Here is a 21,572-nt window from a genome sequence, read left to right as displayed (position 1 = left end):
AGTCGGCATGAAAGCACGTGCCAACGAATCGGTGTACTGGCCAGGGATGGATGCATCAATCCGCAGTATTAGGGCGAATTGCATGGTATGCTAAACCATCGTACCTAGTCAACCAAGGGAGCCTATCATTCTAACACGATCCCCAGAGTGGCCATTCCAACAAATCGTCATGGATATTTTTTATATTGGAGATCACACATACCTTGCCTGCGCAGATAGGCTAACTGGTTGGCTAATTTTATACCGCCTAGAATCAGGTCACACTACTACAACCAAATTGATGTCCATATGCCGACAACTGTTCCAAACATATGGTGCCCCAGAAGAACTCAGCACCGATGGTGGCCCACCTTTCACTTCCAGCACGTTCCAAGAATTTCTGAAAACATGGTGTGTTAGGCACAGATTATCTTCTGTTGCGTATCCCCAATCCAATGGCAGGGAAGAGCTCGCAGTAAAAACTGCAAAGAGGATTGTGAAAGGAAACACAGGCCCCCACGGTTCCTTGGACAATGACAGTGTTGCCCGGGCCATCTTGCAGTATGGGAATACCCCAATCCAAAGCATTGGCCTATCACCGGCTCAATTATTACTTCACCATCGACTACGTGACTCCATCCCTTCACAGCCAATCCTCTACAAGCCTCATCCTGAATGGGTGACAGCGGCACAACATCGTGAGGAAATGCTCCACCACCGCAATGCAAAAATAGTAGAAAGATACAATAAATATACCCACAACCTTCCACCGTTACAAGCTGGTGACACCATAGCCATCCAAAATCCAGTCAATCGCAGATGGAACACAACGGGCAAAATCATCAGTTCCCTACCAGATTGACAATACCGAATCAGGGTTAACGGATCCGGAAGGATCACACTTAGGAACTGCCGTTTCCTCAGAAAATGCGAACTTAAGCCTGCACCAACCCCAATACCAAGTGCAGCACTAGGACCAACAATTCCCTCAAGCGATACTACATTCTTGCATCTCCGACTATCTCCCTGTAATAGCACATACACAGCAACCAAACCCCAACAACAAACCACACATATATCCCCACGCTTTCGATCAAGGATTCCCCGAGCTCTTTCTAGGTTACTACCATACAACAAACTAGGCCTAAAAGAGAGATACACCTCTCACACAACCCAGCCTACTCGTGGGGTGGGGGGGGGAGGGGAGATGTAGAATAATCAAAAGAACTGTGTTAGTCAATAACACACAACAACAATAATAATAATAGCAGCAACACTTACCAAGGGTCCAGCTTATGCACAAGACAGACACCAGATTGAGCTGGACTGAGGGCTTGTATTTATGTACAAGCATATCCAATCAGGTGATTCAGCCAATCATAATCCAAAGAATAGACTGGCCCATGTGTGCACAATGGAATCTCCCATTGTGCCATAAATAGTTCTCCTCTTTCATAAGAAGTAACTTTAGCCTTTGTAAAGTTATCCACAACTTGAACGCTGACCGAAAGTCCACTACACAATCCAACACAGTGCTTCCTGGTATATGTTCCCAGGACCTACTAATACACTAAATATTCAATTTTTAATACATTAGTCATCAAGCCTAGATTTTGGCAGCCTTCATCATTCACTCTTGGTAATAGTGGAATGATCTTGTGAAATAGTGGTTCATAAAATTAAAAACAATCTCATAATAGGCATTTTATTTAACATCACTGTTTTTGTTGGTTTCCAAAAAAAAAATCCAGTGTTGAAATAATAATTTGGAAAATTTGCTAAGTATGAGTAAACCTTTAGTTTCCATTGGTTCCAAGTTGATTCTGAGCTGAAGTGACTACGATTGCACTCTTATATATATCCATATATAGATATAAATTGATGAAATACTACTTTAAACAAAAAAAAAATAAATTGATAAAATACTTTTTCAAACAAAAACAAGATAAATTGATGAAATACTTTTTCAAACAAAAACATGATAAATTGATGAAATACTTTTTCAAACAAAAACAAAATAAATTGATGAAATACTTTTTCAAACAAAAACAAAATAATTGATGAAATACTTTTTAAAACAAAAACAAAATAAATTGATGAAATACTTTTTCAAACAAAAACAAAATAAATTGATGAAATACTTTTTCAAACAAAAACAAAATAATTGATGAAATACTTTTTCAAACAAAAACAAAATAAATTGATGAAATACTTTTTCAAACAAAAACAAAATAAATTGATGAAATACTTTTTCAAACAAAAACAAAATAAATTGATGAAATACTTTTTCAAACAAAAACAAAATAATTGATGAAATACTTTTTCAAACAAAAACAAAATAAATTGATGAAATACTTTTTCAAACAAAAACATGATAAATTGATGAAATACTTTTTCAAACAAAATAATTGATGAAATACTTTTTCAAACAAAAACAAAATAAATTGATGAAATATTTTTTCAAACAAAAACATGATAAATTGATGAAACACTTTTTCAAACAAAACAAGATAAATTGATGAAATACTTTTTCAAACAAAAACATGATAAATTGATGAAATACTTTTTCAAACAAAAACATGATAAATTGATGAAATACTTTTTCAAACAAAAACAAAATAATTGATGAAATACTTTTTAAAACAAAAACAAAATAAATTGATGAAATACTTTTTCAAACAAAAACAAAATAAATTAATGAAATACTTTTTCAAACAAAAACAAAATAAATTGATGAAATACTTTTTCAAACAAAAACAAAATAATTGATGAAATACTTTTTCAAACAAAAACAAAATAAATTGATGAAATACTTTTTCAAACAAAAACAAAATAAATTGATGAAATACTTTTTCAAACAAAAACAAAATAAATTGATGAAATACTTTTTCAAACAAAAACATGATAAATTGATGAAATACTTTTTCAAACAAAAACAAAATAAATTGATGAAATACATTTTCAAACAAAAACAAAATAATTGATGAAATACTTTTTCAAACAAAAACAAAATAATTGATGAAATACTTTTTCAAACAAAAACAAGATAAATTGATAAAATACTTTTTCAAACAAAAACAAAATAATTGATGAAATACTTTTTCAAACAAAAACAAAATAAATTGATGAAATATTTTTTCAAACAAAAACATGATAAATTGATGAAACACTTTTTCAAACAAAAACAAGATAAATTGATGAAATACTTTTTCAAACAAAAACATGATAAATTGATGAAATACTTTTTCAAACAAAAACATGATAAATTGATGAAATACTTTTTCAAACAAAAACAAAATAATTGATGAAATACTTTTTCAAACAAAAACAAAATAAATTGATGAAATACTTTTTCAAACAAAAACAAAATAAATTGATGAAATACTTTTTCAAACAAAACCAAAATAAATTGATGAAATACTTTTTCAAACAAAAACAAGATAAATTGATGAAATACTTTTTCAAACAAAAACAAAATAATTGATGTAATACTTTTTCAAACAAAAACAAAATAAATTGATGAAATACTTTTTCAAACAAAAACATGATAAATTGATGAAATACTTTTTCAAACAAAAACAAAATAAATTGATGAAATACATTTTCAAACAAAAACAAAATAATTGATGAAATACTTTTTCAAACAAAAACATGATAAATTGATGAAATACTTTTTCAAACAAAAACAAAATAAATTGATGAAATACTTTTTCAAACAAAAACAAAATAAATTGATGAAATACTTTTTCAAACAAAAACATGATAAATTGATGAAATACTTTTTCAAACAAAAACAAAATAAATTGATGAAATACTTTTTCAAACAAAAACATAATAATTGATGAAATACTTTTTCAAACAAAAACATGATAAATTGATGAAATACTTTTTCAAACAAAAACATGATAAACTGATGAAATACTTTTTCAAACAAAAACATAATAAATTGATGAAATACTTTTTTAAACAAAAACATGATAAATTGATGAAATGCTTTTTCAAACAAAAACATGATAAATTGATGAAATACTTTTTCAAACAAAAACATGATAAATTGATGAAATACTTTTTCAAAGAAAAACATGATAAATTGATGAAATACTTTTTCAAACAAAAACATGATAAATTGATGAAATACTTTTTTAAACAAAAACATGATAAATTGATGAAATACTTTTTTAAACAAAAACATGATAAATTGATGAAATACTTTTTCAAACAAAAACAGTATAAATTGATGAAATGCTTTTTCAAACAAAAACAGTATAAATTGATGAAATGCTTTTTCAAACAAAAACATGATAAATTGATGAAATACTCCAATGTAAAAGATGAACTGAGACTAAATCCGCTTTCAGGACTGCCAGCAACCACTAAAAAAAGTAATAAAGCATGGAAGAGAGTTTTATGGTCAATCCGTCAAGTCCAAAGTAGCTGAAGAGCGGCTTGGTTACCACCACTTGTGGCAAATAGCAAACGGAATCCTGAGCAGAAGCGTGTGCTCTATCCCAACTATCATTAATGGGCCTGAGGTATATCTCATCAGCATCAGACAAGGCCTCATGTTTTGACAAATTTCTGGGTTTGACTTTTACTCCTGATCTTAAATGGAACACATACATTAAATCCATTGCCAAGGCCACTGGAAAAATGGTAGGATCCTTCTATCGATCCAGTAGATCACTGCTGATGCAATTCTCTATCTATATAAGAGCCAGTTACGTACAAGGATGAAGTACTGTTGCCACATTTGGGCAGGAGCTGCTAGAAAGGACTTATCCTGCCTTGATAGGGTTCAAAATAGACTTCGTAGCCTCGTAGGAGATGTCCTTTTCTCTTTCCTGCAACCTCTTTCTCACACAATAGATGTTGCAAGTTTATCTCTGCTTTATCGTTGTTTTCATGGCAAGTGCTCGCCTGAGCTCCAATCTATGGTCCCCAAGCTTTCACAAAAAACACTCGTCTAGCAGAAAACACTATCACTAATTTCCCCCACTCTTTATCTGTGCCTAAACCTAAACGTACATTCCATGAGCATAGCTTCTTTCTTAGAACTGCACGCCTATGGAATTGTCTTTCGTTTTCCTGCTTTTCAGCTGACTACAATGTGGTTGTCTTCAAGTCTAATGTAAAGAAGTTTTTGATGAGCTGTTCCATATAAGTTAACAAATTTACCGAATTTCAATTACTAACGATTACTATATTGTCCAATTTCTACTGTACACTCTCTAACCCTTATCCTCGAGTGGCCTCTTGGCCTTGATAGTGGTGATGCCTATGTGAAAAAAAAAAAAATTATATAGTTTATTATAAGGCCAAGATAAATTGTAGTTGTACACTTGTCTGGCCAATATTCAATATTTTGAATTGTCAATTTGTTTTTAGGCTAAAAAAAACACTATTATAATGTTGACTGGACGTCTTGCATTTTTTTTATTTTATAGCTAAATTTTCAAAAAATGTTAAAATTCAAGGATATATATTGCTAGTATTGCACATATTCCAAGAGATGCTTTTAAATTTTATGAAAGCTTCACCCGATGTAATTTCAAAAATTCAAAAGATGTTTGCTACAAAGCACAGTTATCGATTTTCAGATTTCTAAATTTTTTTAATGTCTGAATCCAAATTAGGAGGTTGAGCTGCTCAAATTTCTTATTTTGAAATAAATGTTTGGAAAAAACTTTCCCTACACCAATCTATCTGAAATTGCATATTTATATTAGTTTTGCTCAGATTGTATGGATTATGCATGAGAGAATATTTTTATAGAGTGGTGTCACAACTCGATGATATGAGAGGAATGTCCCACATTTTTTTTTGCTACCTATGCACTCGCTCATTCATAAATGGATCGAAAAAATGTGGGAATTTTTCAGGTATCGTTATGTTCCATAAATATATATAGCTTGTAAATTAGCTTCTGCTTCACTTATTTAAAAAGAAAAAAATAATCTTATTTTAAACCAAGGGAAACAAATATCAGCTTTATACTCCCAAGACTAATTTTTCTTCATCGATAGAGTTTGCTTATTATTGTGGCTCTAGGAAAGAGTCTTTAAGGATGACGCAAACAACAGGGTCTTAGGTAGAAAGAATATATTGTATACAAAAAAGTAAATATAAGGAAGGTGGTTAGTATTTCTGACAATTATACAGTCTGTATTAGGTTGCAATATTTTCGTCCACGAGAGTATTAACCTCTTGGTTTATATAGTGGTTAGCAGAGTCCATTATGAACGAGTGCATACATCCTTATAACATTTATAAAGTAGATAAAGTCTGAATTACTCCTTTGCACACAAGTCTCTTTAAATAAAAGTTTCAAATAGAATTCTGCTTTGTATGCATTTTAGTTGTTTATTGATATGTGCTTTCAGGAAAAAATAGTTTTGTTAAAATTCTTACTTTTAATCTGTTCAGCTATTCTCAATTTAATTAGTCATCTCAGCACAAGAGTGGGGGAGTGATTATCTTGCACCCCACCCCCTAGTGTTCTCATCTGTCAAGTGTGAACAAGGTAAAAGAAATACGATAGCAATCTAATTAGTCACTTTTTGTATTAGACAATCTGTCAGCTCAGTTTGTATCAACTACTATGCCTATCATCAATTACATGGCTAATAAAAATGCTTTCTAATTTAGGTTTCCAGATTACAAATAATACACAAATATCTACAACACTTTTGTTCACATTACATTTAAATATCTGCATGTTGATACAGTCAAGGAAACCGGGATCAGGAAGGAAATTTCAAAAGATGGCAGTTTGAGGAAAGAAGCTATTAGAGTAGATAAGGATTTGAATGAGTGGGATTTTGCTGATTGTCGAATTTATCAGGTATACTTCCATTTTGCTGATTGTCGAATTTGTCAGGTATACTTCCATTTTGCTGATTGTCGAATTTGTCAGGTATACTTCCATTTTGCTGATTGTCGAATTTGTCAGGTATACTTCCATTTTGCTGATTGTCGAATTTGTCAGGTATACTTCCATTTTGCTGATTGTCGAATTTGTCAGGTATACTTCCATTTTGCTGATTGTCGAATTTGTCAGGTATACTTCCATTTTGCTGATTGTCGAATTTGTCAGGTATACTTCCATTTTGCTGATTGTCGAATTTGTCAGGTATACTTCCATTTTGCTGATTGTCGAATTTGTCAGGTATACTTCCATTTTGCTGATTGTCGAATTTGTCAGGTATACTTCCATTTTGCTGATTGTCGAATTTGTCAGGTATACTTCCATTTTGCTGATTGTCGAATTTGTCAGGTATACTTCCATTTTGCTGATTGTCGAATTTGTCAGGTATACTTCCATTTTGCTGATTGTCGAATTTGTCAGGTATACTTCCATTTTGCTGATTGTCGAATTTGTCAGGTATACTTCCATTTTGCTGATTGTCGAATTTGTCAGGTATACTTCCATTTGCTGATTGTCGAATTTGTCAGGTATACTTCCATTTTGCTGATTGTCGAATTTGTCAGGTATACTTCCATTTTGCTGATTGTCGAATTTGTCAGGTATACTTCCATTTTGCTGATTGTCGAATTTGTCAGGTATACTTCCATTTTGCTGATTGTCGAATTTGTCAGGTATACTTCCATTTTGCTGATTGTCGAATTTGTCAGGTATACTTCCATTTTGCTGATTGTCGAATTTGTCAGGTATACTTCCATTTTGCTGATTGTCGAATTTGTCAGGTATACTTCCATTTTGCTGATTGTCGAATTTGTCAGGTATACTTCCATTTTGCTGATTGTCGAATTTGTCAGGTATACTTCCATTTTGCTGATTGTCGAATTTGTCAGGTATACTTCCATTTTGCTGATTGTCGAATTTGTCAGGTATACTTCCATTTTGCTGATTGTCGAATTTGTCAGGTATACTTCCATTTGCTGATTGTCGAATTTGTCAGGTATACTTCCATTTTGCTGATTGTCGAATTTGTCAGGTATACTTCCATTTGCTGATTGTCGAATTTGTCAGGTATACTTCCATTTGCTGATTGTCGAATTTGTCAGGTATACTTCCATTTGCAGGGGGCAGCAGTGATGCAAGTTTGTCGAAGCACATTCCATACATATAAAACAAGCACAGAGATGCAACATTGCAGCGATGGGACAGGGGTTGGAACTTTGTGGAGTGTGAAATCTATTTCATTACAGACACTGTCTAATAGGAGAGGCGAGGTGCACCAGCCCAAATGTGACAGCAATACTTGTTGGACAATAACCTTGTAGAGATATAGGATACTGGCAGGTGTGAAAAGTTGTCTAGCATGATAAAGGGAGCCCACTTTGCTTGTAGCGACCTTGGCAATATTTTCTATGTATTTATTTCAATTCATTTTACCTATGAATGTTAGGCGTAGGAGTTTGAAGTTTGACATGCTGATAGAATGCTATTAGCTATTGCAATCGATGGTTGAAAAGGTTTCTTATAATTTTTAAAATAAAAGAGCTTTGTTTTTGCAGCATTAAATGTTATTATTCATGTATAACCTGATTCAACTACAAACTTGAGCTCATTTTCTAAGGATTCATTCATTAACTTGGATATGTTTGTTTTAGCAACATCAAATATATCCATCTCTGACACAATTTCATCAGGATTTTCATTTATGAAAATCAAGAGCAATAAATGCTCAAAGATCGAGCCCTGGGGTACATGCACATTAATGTCAAATTGTTTTAATGTATGGCCATTGAGGAAAACTTGGATCTTTCTTTTCGCTAGGAATGATCTAATTATATTAAATATTTGTCCAGTAATGTTCATGAGGAGACCTTCATACCAATTCTTATCAAAGTTTTTAGATATATCAAATTCAAGCACCTTAGCTTCACCTACCGTGCCCAGTGTATATGTGTTCAGAGATGACCATATTTTTCAGCTATCAAGGAAGTAATACTCATTTGTTGTAGAGTTTTGAGAGGATGGGGAGCGGCTTAGCAGGACATTTCTTTATTATTATTGCAGGGTTAAGATCAGGCCCACATGCTTTAGAGATGTCTACGTTTTTATATCTTGAACATGATGATCAGATTATCAAGTGTGGTTTTAGTCTACAATGGAAAATTTTGAATCTGATATGGAGTTCAACAAGCCAAACGGCTGGGCAAGTAGTTCAGCTTCATAAGTTGCCATGGAAACGACATTGTCATTAGATAGCAAAGGAATTGATGATTGTTTGCTATAGTATATTTTACAGAAATTGTGAATTTCCAATATTACGTCTTCATTGGTGTCAAATCTCTTTCTCTGAAGCATTCTTTTTGAAGTCTGCAAGCAGCTAGTAGTTACTGGGAGGGAGAACAGGATGAGTGTGGAAGTAATTTGAAAGGTTATTCATGTAGTTTTGACATTGTGTAACAGGGTACACATGACAGGGTGCATTGTTTTGTGAAAGAACATTTTTCTTAATTTGTGGCTGCTTTTCTTGTGATTTCTTCCTTCAAAGTTTGTCGGGTTTTTTTTGTTTTTTTTTTTTTTCATTTTATCCCAACGTGCACACAGCGTTTTTTGGCCACAATGATTTTGACTCGAACCAACAACAAAAAAAATTAATCAAACGCTTTTTTACGTAAACATTGAATTAATCTTGAAAATCATATCTAGACATAGCATGGTTAGTATTTTTCATATATTCTCTTGATGACCTGACATTATTTGGAAACTGAATTATATCACCCCAAAACATTCAAACTAATTTACGAATGAAATAACTACAAATAGAGATGACAAAACGATCCATATTTCTTTCGACACTAACTGGAAGCCAAAAAGATATATTTCAAGTGTGAAAACAGTTGAAAACAATTATTTTCAAACCTATAATCTTTTGAATAAAACAACTGAACAGACGAATCATTGAGCATTTTGTTCCTTCCTTTCATTTTAAATTTATATTGTCGGATTTTTATCCTTTTATTATGCATACATATATTACAAATTAACAACAGTAAAGGTATCTCTGCAGAATATAGACCATGTTTTATTCTTATTGTTAGTTTTGTTATGTACTTTTACAGACTATGAACCGGGTTTTATTGATGTAGCTGTTGTGTGATGATGATGGTCGTGATTTTAATATTCATATTATTGCTGCGGACAGATGTTTAACAACGATAACAAATACTTCTGCAGAATTTAATAAAATCATACCATTATCATTATTATTATTATTAGTAGTAGTAGTAGTAGTATTCTGATTTTTTTCTGCTATTTGCTGCATTACTGTTACAATTTTTGATAATGCTTATTATTTGGCGTAATGTTATTATAATGAGAACTCATAGCGGGGATATAATACACAAAAGGCTACATGATTCTCTCCTCTCTTTCATAATTATCAGACAGTCAGACGCCACCCCTCCTCCACCCACAGTTAACACCTACACGGAAGTAACTTAGATAACTTGGACATTCCACACCCCTGCACGGCCATCTAGAAAAAGGAGGCCTAATAACACATTGATGACGTCATATATAAAAACACTCTAATAGGCACAAAGTCAGGACTTTGTGTCTACACCAAACGTGGCTAGCTTCACCAGTCTCCTACACGATTTGTGAAAAAAGTTTTTTGTAACGTTCTTCCAACATGCCATGGCAATTATTTAAAAAAGGGGCCAAAAGTACACATATTTTATTTTCCAAACGATAAAGAATAATTATCCACATAAATGCATGCAATTAGAAGGGATAATTTTAATCCAAAAAAGTTTAGCAAAGTAAGTGGTTTTATTTTATCTTTTAATTTTTTTGCGTAAATACACCACGTGTTTGTACTCGAGAACAAAAATGTAAAAATTTTAGTCAAGTGTAATTGTTATAACTTCATTTGTTTTGTTGTAAAATATTTAAATCCTTTTTTTTTTGTCTTGTGCGTTATCACACTTTAGATTTTAAAAATTTACGTTACTAAAATAGGAATTAATTGTAAAAGAAATTCTCTATCCATCAGAGAAAGACAAAAATTCTGTTTTTATTTTTTTTTTTAAACTTGTAAACTAAATAATTTAGCATTAGAATTTTTCAGTTTTTTCTTTTATTAATGAAATATGTAATATTTTTTAGCTGTAAAAGTATGTGACTAAAATAGGAATTGTGAAGGCAAGAAAAAGCGATTTTAAGTGTAATTCATGTAATTTTGCCATTGTGTTATAGACTTATGACAGGGTGCATTATCTTGGTGAAAGAACATTTTTTTTCTGAAGTTGTGGTTGTTTGTGATTTCTTCCTTAAAAAATACCAATAATACTATATAATATTCACTATTGATGGTTCTTGCTTTTTCAAGGTAATCAATGAACAAAATATTATGCACATCCTGAAATCCAGAGCCAAAACCTTACTTGCTGATGTTTGCATCTTTAGTCACTTTGTCTGGCTTTTTACCTGATGCTGTGCACTCATTTAATTCAATTCCTGAGTGAAATGGTTAATCCATGTTTTATCCATTGTCATGTATTGATGCAAAAACTCCTGAATTATCAATGTTGTTTTTTATCAATTGTGAACCCACTTTGAACCCAGCTTTATCATCGACAACTATTTATGCAAATTAGTGAATACACTGCCTTCTAATATCTTCAACTGCTCTACTATCTATCAACTTTAATCATAATCAGCCAAAATGAGTTTGTGAACATTTTCATGGGAAAACTAATGAATTTGGGTGACTTGATCATTCAGTATCATTTGTGATTGAATGACTGTATTTAAAGTCTGCATACTATTGATTCTAATGGAGCAGAGTGTGAATAACACTCATCAAGCTATTGCTTCGATTGAACAGCATTTTTTTCCTATCAGAAAGCAATGCATTATAAAAATAAAAAAATAAATAAGGGAGCGAAAGTTACGAGGCTACCAAAACTGAACCGATCTTCCATTTTCTATTATTTAAAAATGCACTTCTTCTAAAGATGCATTTTATTTATTTATTTGTAGCTAATCAAATCAGAGCAATTGATATCATCAGCCTCTCTTCAGTATTTTACCATAACCACTTAACTGTTTCGATGTCGAGGGCAAAACGGACAACTCTATTCTATTAAGAGATATAAATAACATTTTAAAAAGGATTTTTGGATAGTATTTTCTTTGTTTTGTTTTTTTTCGCATCATTCCATTTACAATTTTACTCAAATAACCACATATATGTACGGCACAATCATGTTGACACACCGGTTCTTGCCAGATCACCAAAGTTAAGCAACATTGAGCCTGGCCAGTACCAGATGGGTGACCATTTGGGAAGGCTAGGCGCTGTATGTACTTTCTGGGAAAATTGGGCGTGGGGTCAGTCCCCTCACCCCGTAAAAAGAACTCAGTCACTACAAAAGCATCTACAAAGTTGTAGATGGCCAATGCCCCTTAGGGGCTCAAGGCTATGGATGGAACTTCCATATATATATATATATATATATATATATATATATATAATATAAAGCTGGATGTCTGTGTGTGTGTGTGTGTGTGTGTGTGTGTGTGTGTGTGTGTGTGTCTGGTCACGAATAGGCTCCTATATGGTTGACTATTATAGAAAACTGATCACATATAATGATAGAAGATGTATCGAGACACAGGAATGGGTATGTTTGATCTGGCATAATAATGATTCATTAAAATTGTGGGGTCTGCGTATGTGCCTGGTCTACAAAGTATGGAAATAAAAAATTAAAAAAAAAAAAAAAAAAAACGTTTACAAGTTTATATAGATGTACATAATAATACTTTGATAAGTATATTTTAACTTAAATAGGGATGGTATAATAAAATCGTGGGATCTGCGTTTGCGCCTAGCCTCCATAGAATGGAAATAGGCACAGGCTTTAATAAAGACTTTTCATATCTATTTGCGTAAGTATACTTTGATAATTATGTTTCAGTTTGAAGAAATATGGTATAATAAAATTATGGGGTGTTCGTTCGCGCCTGACCTCCATAGAATGGAAATATGTCACAAAGTTTAACAAGGTTTTTTAATATATATCCACAGAATATTGTGATAAGTGTTTCAGTGTGAACAGGTATGGTATAATAAATTATGGGGTTTATCGATTTTATTTCATATTTTGCTTTGGTTTTGATACTCCCAAATTCAAAGCTATCTCTTTACAACCCTTCCTTTTCATAACCTATCATACTTTCATAAATCAGAGTCCATTTTCTGTAGGCTGTTTTTGAACCCAGTCAACGACGGGTACTTTTGCTAGTATATATATATATATATATATATATATATATATATATATATATATATACACACTAGCTGTACCCTGCCACGCATTGCAGTGGCTCAATTTGGTGTAATGGAAAAATTTAATAAAAGAGAAAATGCATGTTTCTGTCAGTACAGCAATCCACTGCAAAAAGTGAAAAAGAAGGCGAAACTGAAAAAAATGATACTCTTGCAGAATTTGATCTGGATCCTCGAGAGTTTCTGTCAATCATTCATGTTTTGGACTTGACCAACAATCAGTGGATGAAGCCGAACGTAGCAAAAATGTTGAAACGCTAAATGCTTTTTTTTTTTTTTGTTGTTTTAAAAAATGTGATTTAGTAATTAATATTTGGTTGATGGTGGGGGGAGGGGGGGTTACTATACACAGATTCGAAAAAGTCGTCCAAAAACAAATAAATGAAAGCAAAGGTAAGGTAATTTACGTTTCTACCTAATTGGATAATTGTTTAGTGTTTTTATGTAATGTAAAATGTTTAATTGGCTCAAAAAACAGAAATGGTCGCGAATTCTGTTGAATACGTTAAGTTTGGGAAAGTAAGTTGAAAACTAAAAACTATACAAAACAGTGTCTGAAACTCACCGAACATATGTTACCATGACATAGGCTGGCATAATGGATAGGTTTCTGACAGTATTTTGTATAGTTTTTTTAGTTTTAACTCACTTTCTCTAACTTAAAGTAATCAACAGTGTCCACCACCATTTGTAGCTTTCAAATACACCAATAAACACTGTTTTTCGAGCCGACTAAATGTTACATTAAATGAAAAGGGTTTATATTACTAAACACAGATACAAAGAAGTTGTCAAAAAATAAATATATAACAAATAAATGTTATCAAAGGCAAGAAAAGTAAGTGTTCTACCTAACTGGATAAGATTTTAGTGTTTTTATGCAATGTATAATCGGTTCAAAAACATTCAATGTTTATCGGTATATCTGAAAAATACAAATGGCGGCAGACTGTATCGAACACGTTAAGTTTGGGGAAATTTTGGGAAAATGAGTTTAAACTAAAAATACTGTTAGGAACTCACTCAATATATGTTACCATGATGTAGGCTGGCATATAATCGGTGGTTTTAAACTTTTGCTCGATACAGGTGACGACTTTTAAAAATCCCTTTTAGTGATTACCTGGTTTGAGGATATTTGTACAACTAAACGGCAAATCTGCTCAAAAAAATCCGGTATTATTTTACTTTAAGGCCCGTTTCACGTTCATATATAACAAAATATTTTATTGTAGATTTCGGTGTGCTAAAAACGAATCTGCAAACCGTTTACGTAGCAAAAAAAAAGTTTTCATGACATTCATGAAATTACTTTTTCGAAAAGTGGGTGATCACTTTTCAATGTAAATTTAACTTAGAATGAGCACCCACTTTCTGGCCACCTGAGAGAGGGGCATTTTTCTGTTTCTTGGCTAAAAAGTTTTTTGTTTGATTTCTTTTGCATGGTAATAACCCCTGAACTCTGGGACTATTTTCCATTTAACAGCCGTAGCCTTCGTTTACGCTATGCGTAAGCATAAACGAAAGCTGTTTAGCCAATAAACATGGGAAAAAATCCCCCCTCTCTCAAGTGGCTAGAAAGTGGGTGCTCATTTTAAGTTAAATTTACATGGAAAAGTGATCGCCACTTTTTCGAAAAAGTAATTTCTTCATATCATAAAAACTATTTTTTTGCGACGGAAACGGTTTGCAGATTCGTTTTTAGCACACCAAAATCTACAAAAAAAATTTTGTTATTTACGAACGTGAGACACACAGCCCTTAATGGAAAATTATATCAAAAATCCGGGGGAAAATAGTTTTCAATAAAAACAGCAAATGAATTCGATAGAAAAAAAATGGAAGCTATTTTTTTTTTCTTTCTGTGTGTTTCTTGGCTAAAAAGTCTTTTTGTTTGATTTCTTTTGCATGGTATTAACCCCTGAACTCTGGGACTATTTTCCATTTCACAGACGTAGCCTTTGTTTATGCTATGCGTGAGCATAAACGAAAACTGTTAAATATGCATTCGCGTACCAAACTGCCTTGTCAAAAAAACCTTTAAGCCAATAAACACGAAAGTAAATGCCCCTTCCTCAGGTGGCCAGAAAGTGGGTGCTCATTTTAAGTTAAATTTAGATGGAAAAGTGATCACCCACTTTTCGGAAAAAAAATTTCTTCAGATCATGAAAACTATTTTGATACTCCTTGGGCGTTGAGTTCCATGGCGACCCGCAGAATTATTTAATGGTCGTTCCCTTAGTACCCCCCTAGTCAAGGCTAACGCATGCGCACGTAACATTTTTTATTTATTTACTTACGTGGTGGAGTTTCTATACTGATAGGTTTTTTGAAATTCTTTCACTGGATTATTATTGATTGAACACTAACCAGATTATGAAAAAAAATTGAAAAAAAAAAAAAATCATTTCAACATTTGAAAGGGATACTCACTTTTTAGTTACCACGTCCTGGTAAATCGGTCACTTTTTATTTATTTATTTATTTATTTTTTTTCTAAATACGGAAGTGTCTTCGGGAGATATAAAATGGTCGCATGTTGACAAAGCAATGTATCGGAAGGCGTACGGGATTAAAAATTATTGGTAAATTTTTAGATTAGGTCCACCTCCTCAATTTTCTTTTAAATGACGACTTGAAATGGTTTTCGACTATGCTGAATACGAAAATCGCATCGAAATTTTGCAGAAATAAGTAGTTATCAAGATATAAAAAGTTGTATTATGCATTGTAATCTTTGGCGGCCATCTTTTTTACGTGTGTGTATTTGTTTATGCCGCGTGTGCACGTATAAAGATGGCCGCCGAAAAATACAATGCATAATACAACTATTTATTTCCGCAAAATTTCAATGCAATTTGCGTGTTCAGCATACTCGGAAACCTATAAATGTCGTCATTGAAAGGAAAATTGTGGAGGTGGACCTAATCTAAAAAAATACCAAATTATTAAACATTTCTCCAGCATGTTAGTGAAATTTATAATACTTTAAAAAAATTAAAAAGAAACAAAACAAATGTTTTGAAAAAAAACTCACCTTTCACAAAAACAATTTAAAAAAAAAAAAAACACAAACTGACTAAATAAGTAAAAAAAAAAAAATAATTAAAAATCTCGAAACTTTATTTTCATGAAAACAATAAAAAAAAAGTCCTGTTCTCTCTATTTTTTTTTCTTTGAGAAACAAATATATTTCTGACTTACAAATGCGGTAGAGACTCATTATTTTTACTTTCTATGGTTTTGATATACCGCGTTTTTATTGCTTACAAAATGGGTGACTGATTTATCAGAACGTTGTAACTAAAAAGTGAGCACCACTTTCAAATGTCGAAATAATGATTTCTTTTTTACATTTTTTTTTTTTTTTTTTTAATAATCTGTTTAATTAGTGTCCAATCAATAATAATCCAGTGAAAAAAAATTCCAAAAACCTATAAGTATAGAAATTAAGCATGGGAGTAATGGTTGTAACAACGTCGCCTTTCGCACTTTTACAAACATTTTTTAAAAAAAGTAACTAAACCATTTATTGATAATTTGTCACGTGTACAAACATTTATTTATTTACGTAGGCTTAACTCCTTTCATGAATAAGAAAAGTTTTACTCTTTAAGAATAATAAAAGGAAAAAGTTACTGAACATTTATAAAAGGACTTCTTTTCATGAAGGCCAGAGGAATAGTTGGCCGAAAATTCGTGAAACAACAACTAATAAAGATGAGAATAATAGTCCGCAATAAATAAAAATGGTGCTAATGCAGAGAGCGATCCGCGCTATTTTTTAAATCATATTTCCACGTTTAAATAACGTTTTACGATATGTTTTTTTTTTTTTATTTATTCAATTGTAAGGTTAAAGTACAGAATAGGTACAAAACATCCTTACCTCCCCATGTTAAGAATGACTTTTTAAATAATAACATTATTTCAGCACGGATCACTCTCTGCATGAGTAATCTTATATAGAAAAACAAAAAAAAAACTCAAAAGCAAGCAACAAACTTTTTTTTTTTTGGCCTTATATAATAAAGAAAAGATGTGTAAATTAAAAAATTTGGAAGATAAACAAATGAAATATGTTTTTTTTTGTTTTTTTTTTACTTATCGAGTTAACAGAACATGAAACCTTTCGTCAATTCGTGGCTGTGAAATGAATCGAACCGGAAGTTCAGTTTTATCAACAGAACAGATTCGCAGAAACGATTAAATAAATATTTATTTTATTTAATATTTTAATTTTAATTAGGTAAATTTATTTTAATAACATAAAAACATACCTCGACTCTAAAAATGGGTTGTCTGAAAATTTCAAATAAATTGGTAATGTATAAACATGGTTTTATTTGTTTAGAACGAACCAACTTTACATTTTTATATATATAGATATATACACACACAAATCAATCATCCTGAAGAAAGTTTCAAACAAAGACAAAACCGTGATGAGTATATAAATATTTCCTTTTTTTTTTTCTTTTTTTTTTTCATTTATTTATGCTTTTTTTTTTATTAATGTTAATTTAGCGCATAAGAGACATTAGCCTAGTCTGACTTCTGTATGTTCTCAAAGAAATCACTTACCCTAATAGGTAGTCAAAATTATTTTTTTTGTTTTTTTTTTTGGGGGGGGGGAGTAGAGGTCTGACTATGTTTGGCATAATGAACGCTGATGTAGACAGACCATCAGATCTCATACACACTGATGTCATTGCAAGAGTTCTGAACATCTAACTCTTGTAAATTGATATTTCTGAAACATCTGCAATATACATTTTTTTCAGCATTCAACCAAGTCATGAAATAAATGCCATGAAAACAAAACCAAAGTTGTGTCTGCCTTTTTGTTTAACTTTGTTAGAAAATGCAATGCATAACTATTTATATTAATGTGATCACAAGTGTTACCATAACTCGGTGTGCTATTGAACAGCTTGAACATAAAATTCCAAATAATCTGAAATATTCTGATATATGTATATTTATATGAATGGATATTTTTAAGCTGCCGTTATTTAATCTGGGCAAATAATAATAAACAGTGCTATTTACATATAAATGTGACATACTTGAAGATGCAATTTGAAAATATAAATTCTGTTTAAAACCTAAGAGTTACAAACCAACTGGTGAACATTTATTTAAATAGTTGGATGCATCTAAAATGGGATTTGTTTATTTGATCTGCGCATTTAGCGACACACCACGATTTCAAGCATACAGCTGACATACAAAAGATTTTATTTCAAACATAAACATTACAGATTGAAGATCTTATTTTAAATGTATGACAGACTAAAGTATAAGTATGACAGTATGGTACAAAGGTGTTATTTCAAATATAAGTACGACAAATCAACAAAAGTGCTATTTCAAGCATAAGTATAACAAACAATGAAGTAATTCCAAATGTAAGTATGACATACTGATGAATATGTTATTTCAAACTAAAACATGTCAAATGGAGAAAGTCTTTTCTAGAGATGTGAGGACACATCCAAAAATCTCCATCTTATTGAATATGTGTTGTAGCATAAACATTTATTGGTATCCATCTTTACATTTTCTATGATAAATGTTTGTTATTGTATCCCCTTTATTTTATACCCCAATCTGAATTTTGCCACAATTAAATTTTATAAATAGCTTCCAAATGATTTCATTAGTTTCTTTATTTATACATTTTTTTTTAATTTTTTTTAGGGCTGGATGAATGAACTATATTATTATGATTCTGAGAATTACCACATCAACAAAACCAATTCTGTTTATGTCCGCCTTGAAGGAGTATCCCTGCGTCTTTCAAGTCCTAAGGTCAATGTGCCAAGACGGGCTATGTATGATGAGAATTTATCTCCCCCCAATTTTATTCACCAGCGTCATTATGATATGAAGTGTAGCCGAGTGTTTTTACAGCCTCCAGGTTTGGTCAAGAAACGTCTGTGGAGTAAGAAGTATCCGATATGTATTGCCTTGTCTGAGAGTAATTTCAAGAAAGCTGCTGCCACACCACAGAAAACTCTGTCAAAAGCAGATAGCTTTTCACAAAGTTTTGACATGGGATTTGAAGTCGTCACAGAACAAAGTTGCAATTCTTGCATTCTTTATCTTTTTGCTCGTACTGGCCGTGAGAAAGAAGAATGGTTTAAGAGATTTCAAGCTGCCTCTCAGGGCAACCCGCTTGAGAACCATATTCTGGAAATTCGAAAAGCTCTCAAAGACCCACCCCAACACAAGCGCAGTGACTCGGATACAAATATATCAGTCAGTAATGGTATTTACAAGCATAGACGCCACAGCTCAATGGATTCTGTTAACTCATCGGGGTCCAGCACTCCATCAGTTGAGTCAACAGCCAACCTCTCACCCAAGAAGGAACAACCTTATGAGATTGATATCATCAAATTTTCTCAGTATATGGGGAAGCTGATGCCAGCCACAGCAGAGGTCACAACCAAACAAACTGTTTCCACTTCCAAGTCTCGTCGGGAATCGTCCACTGTGTCTGCTTCTACAACCCCTAGTAGTCCCACTACTCGAGAGACACCCATTTCTGATCTCCCTCCTAGCATTATAGACTTTTGTGAACCTCAGCTTCTTTGGATGAATGCATTGATTGGGCGTTGTCTTTGGGATTTTTTACAAGACAAATCTTGGACTGACAAAGTTATGGAGAAATTGCAAAGGAAGCTTAGCAAAATTCATGTAAGTGCTTATTTTTTCTTATTGTGTTCGTGGAAATTAGGAGTGGATGAAGTGAGTTTAGGGAATTTCTGCCATTACTGGCTGGCAGAGTGTTACCATGGTCGACCAAGAGAAAAATTTGTCAGGCATGTGTGTGCAGTGTGATATATGGAAGTGAAATCTGACCAGTGAAGTTTGAGGACATGTGTTGCATGGTGAGAAATAATATGAGAATGATACAATGGATGTGTAATGCAAGTCTTGAAAACAAGTTTAGATCTAATGATCTCAGAAAGATTACATTTGGACAACATAGGAAAAGACCCTGTTAGGTTGATCACATTGAAAGAATGAATGTGATGAAAGAATTGGATTAAATGTGTTTAGGTGATGGGGGAGAGTAAAAAGGAGAACATAAAAGATATATTTCACAGAAAGAATAATAAGACCTGATAGGGAAATTTGGAAGTCAATTTCTATGAGTCGGCCTACACATGCCAGCATGTAAACATGACAAATAAGTAAATATGATAACAAAAATCAGTGTGGGAATTGAATTTAGTTTTACTACTTTTATCTATTGTATGAGAAATCATAAAATTTTTTTGAAAGATAAATTATTGTGTGAAGTATCAGTAAAAAAAATAATGTAGATGTGCACCAAGTAAATCAGCTGAGGTCTTCAAACTGCCACTCAACTTAAGAACGTGGAAATTCGAGAAGCTCTCAAACACCCACCCCAACACCTTTTAACATAATTTTTTTTAGCAAATATAAAAATTTTAATGTTTTATGTTGATTATATCATTTTTAGAGTGTTCAGAAATATTTTTAAAATGTCCAGGCATTTTTCAAAATTGCTACAAGAAACAAAAGTTAAAAGCAATTTTTGTAAAAATTCAATTAAGTTTTTATCACATAACTTCATTGGAAATGCATTAGTGGCCTAATAGATAACATTTTAGATGAAGGAATTGTCTTATCCGATCCATTATGATCAAGCAGGTGATAAAGGTATGAAACTACTATTCTCTAAACTATGGGAAAATAGTATCTTGTGTTCAGTTGGTAGCATACTATGGATCACTTGTAATAGCAGGGACGCCCGGCATAACCTGGTCATAAAGTACACTTAAATATGATATTTTAATTCTTGCAGATTTCATATATTTTGTTATAGAGTTAATGTTCTATCTCTTTTTATATATTATAAAGTTGCAATTTCAAAAAATAAAAAGATATATCCATATGACTTGGGTGTATCAGCTTGAATCGAAAACAAAACCAAAACTTGTGAAAAAAAAATATATATAACTTGAGTTTCTTCAGCTATAATCAAACAAAACTAAAACTAAGAATTCTTGATAAAATTATTTATAAAAATAATAGATGACTTGAGTGGCGTCAGCTATAATTTAAACTGAAATTAAAACTTATGAAGAATTCTTAGTAAAATTATTATTACAACAAATAGAAGTTCATAACATAGGTATGGGCAAAATGAATGCTGATGCTCAAAATGTATAAACATTTTGACCCTTCCCTTTACTTAAAAATTCACCAAAAAATCAGGAAATTAACCAATTTTAATGACATTTTTAGTATTTATACAAATAATAATCACAGAATATCATGAAC

At 32.0% G+C, this 21,572-nt stretch overlaps 1 protein-coding gene across 3 annotated transcripts in view; it reads left to right on the top strand.

The window, feature by feature from the left end:
• The window catches only part of LOC145285996 (testis-expressed protein 2-like), a 281,702-nt gene that overhangs the window by 130,408 nt on the left and 129,722 nt on the right, over nucleotides 1-21,572 (top strand). For all 3 annotated transcript variants that reach the window (XR_013869089.1, XM_080134589.1, XM_080134588.1), the window contains exon 3: nucleotides 18,954-19,955. Coding sequence is in view for 2 of the 3 variants with exons in the window: in XM_080134589.1 (XP_079990715.1) it covers nucleotides 18,954-19,955 (1,002 nt within the window). In the remaining variant the exon portion in view is untranslated. The remainder of the gene's footprint in view (nucleotides 1-18,953; nucleotides 19,956-21,572) is intronic.

Source organism: Euprymna scolopes, chromosome 10 (assembly GCF_053919585.1).
Source record: "Euprymna scolopes isolate OS-2025 chromosome 10, ASM5391958v1, whole genome shotgun sequence".
NCBI classification, from domain to species: domain Eukaryota; kingdom Metazoa; phylum Mollusca; class Cephalopoda; order Sepiida; family Sepiolidae; genus Euprymna; species Euprymna scolopes.
This window is presented reverse-complemented; position numbering and strand designations above follow the sequence as displayed.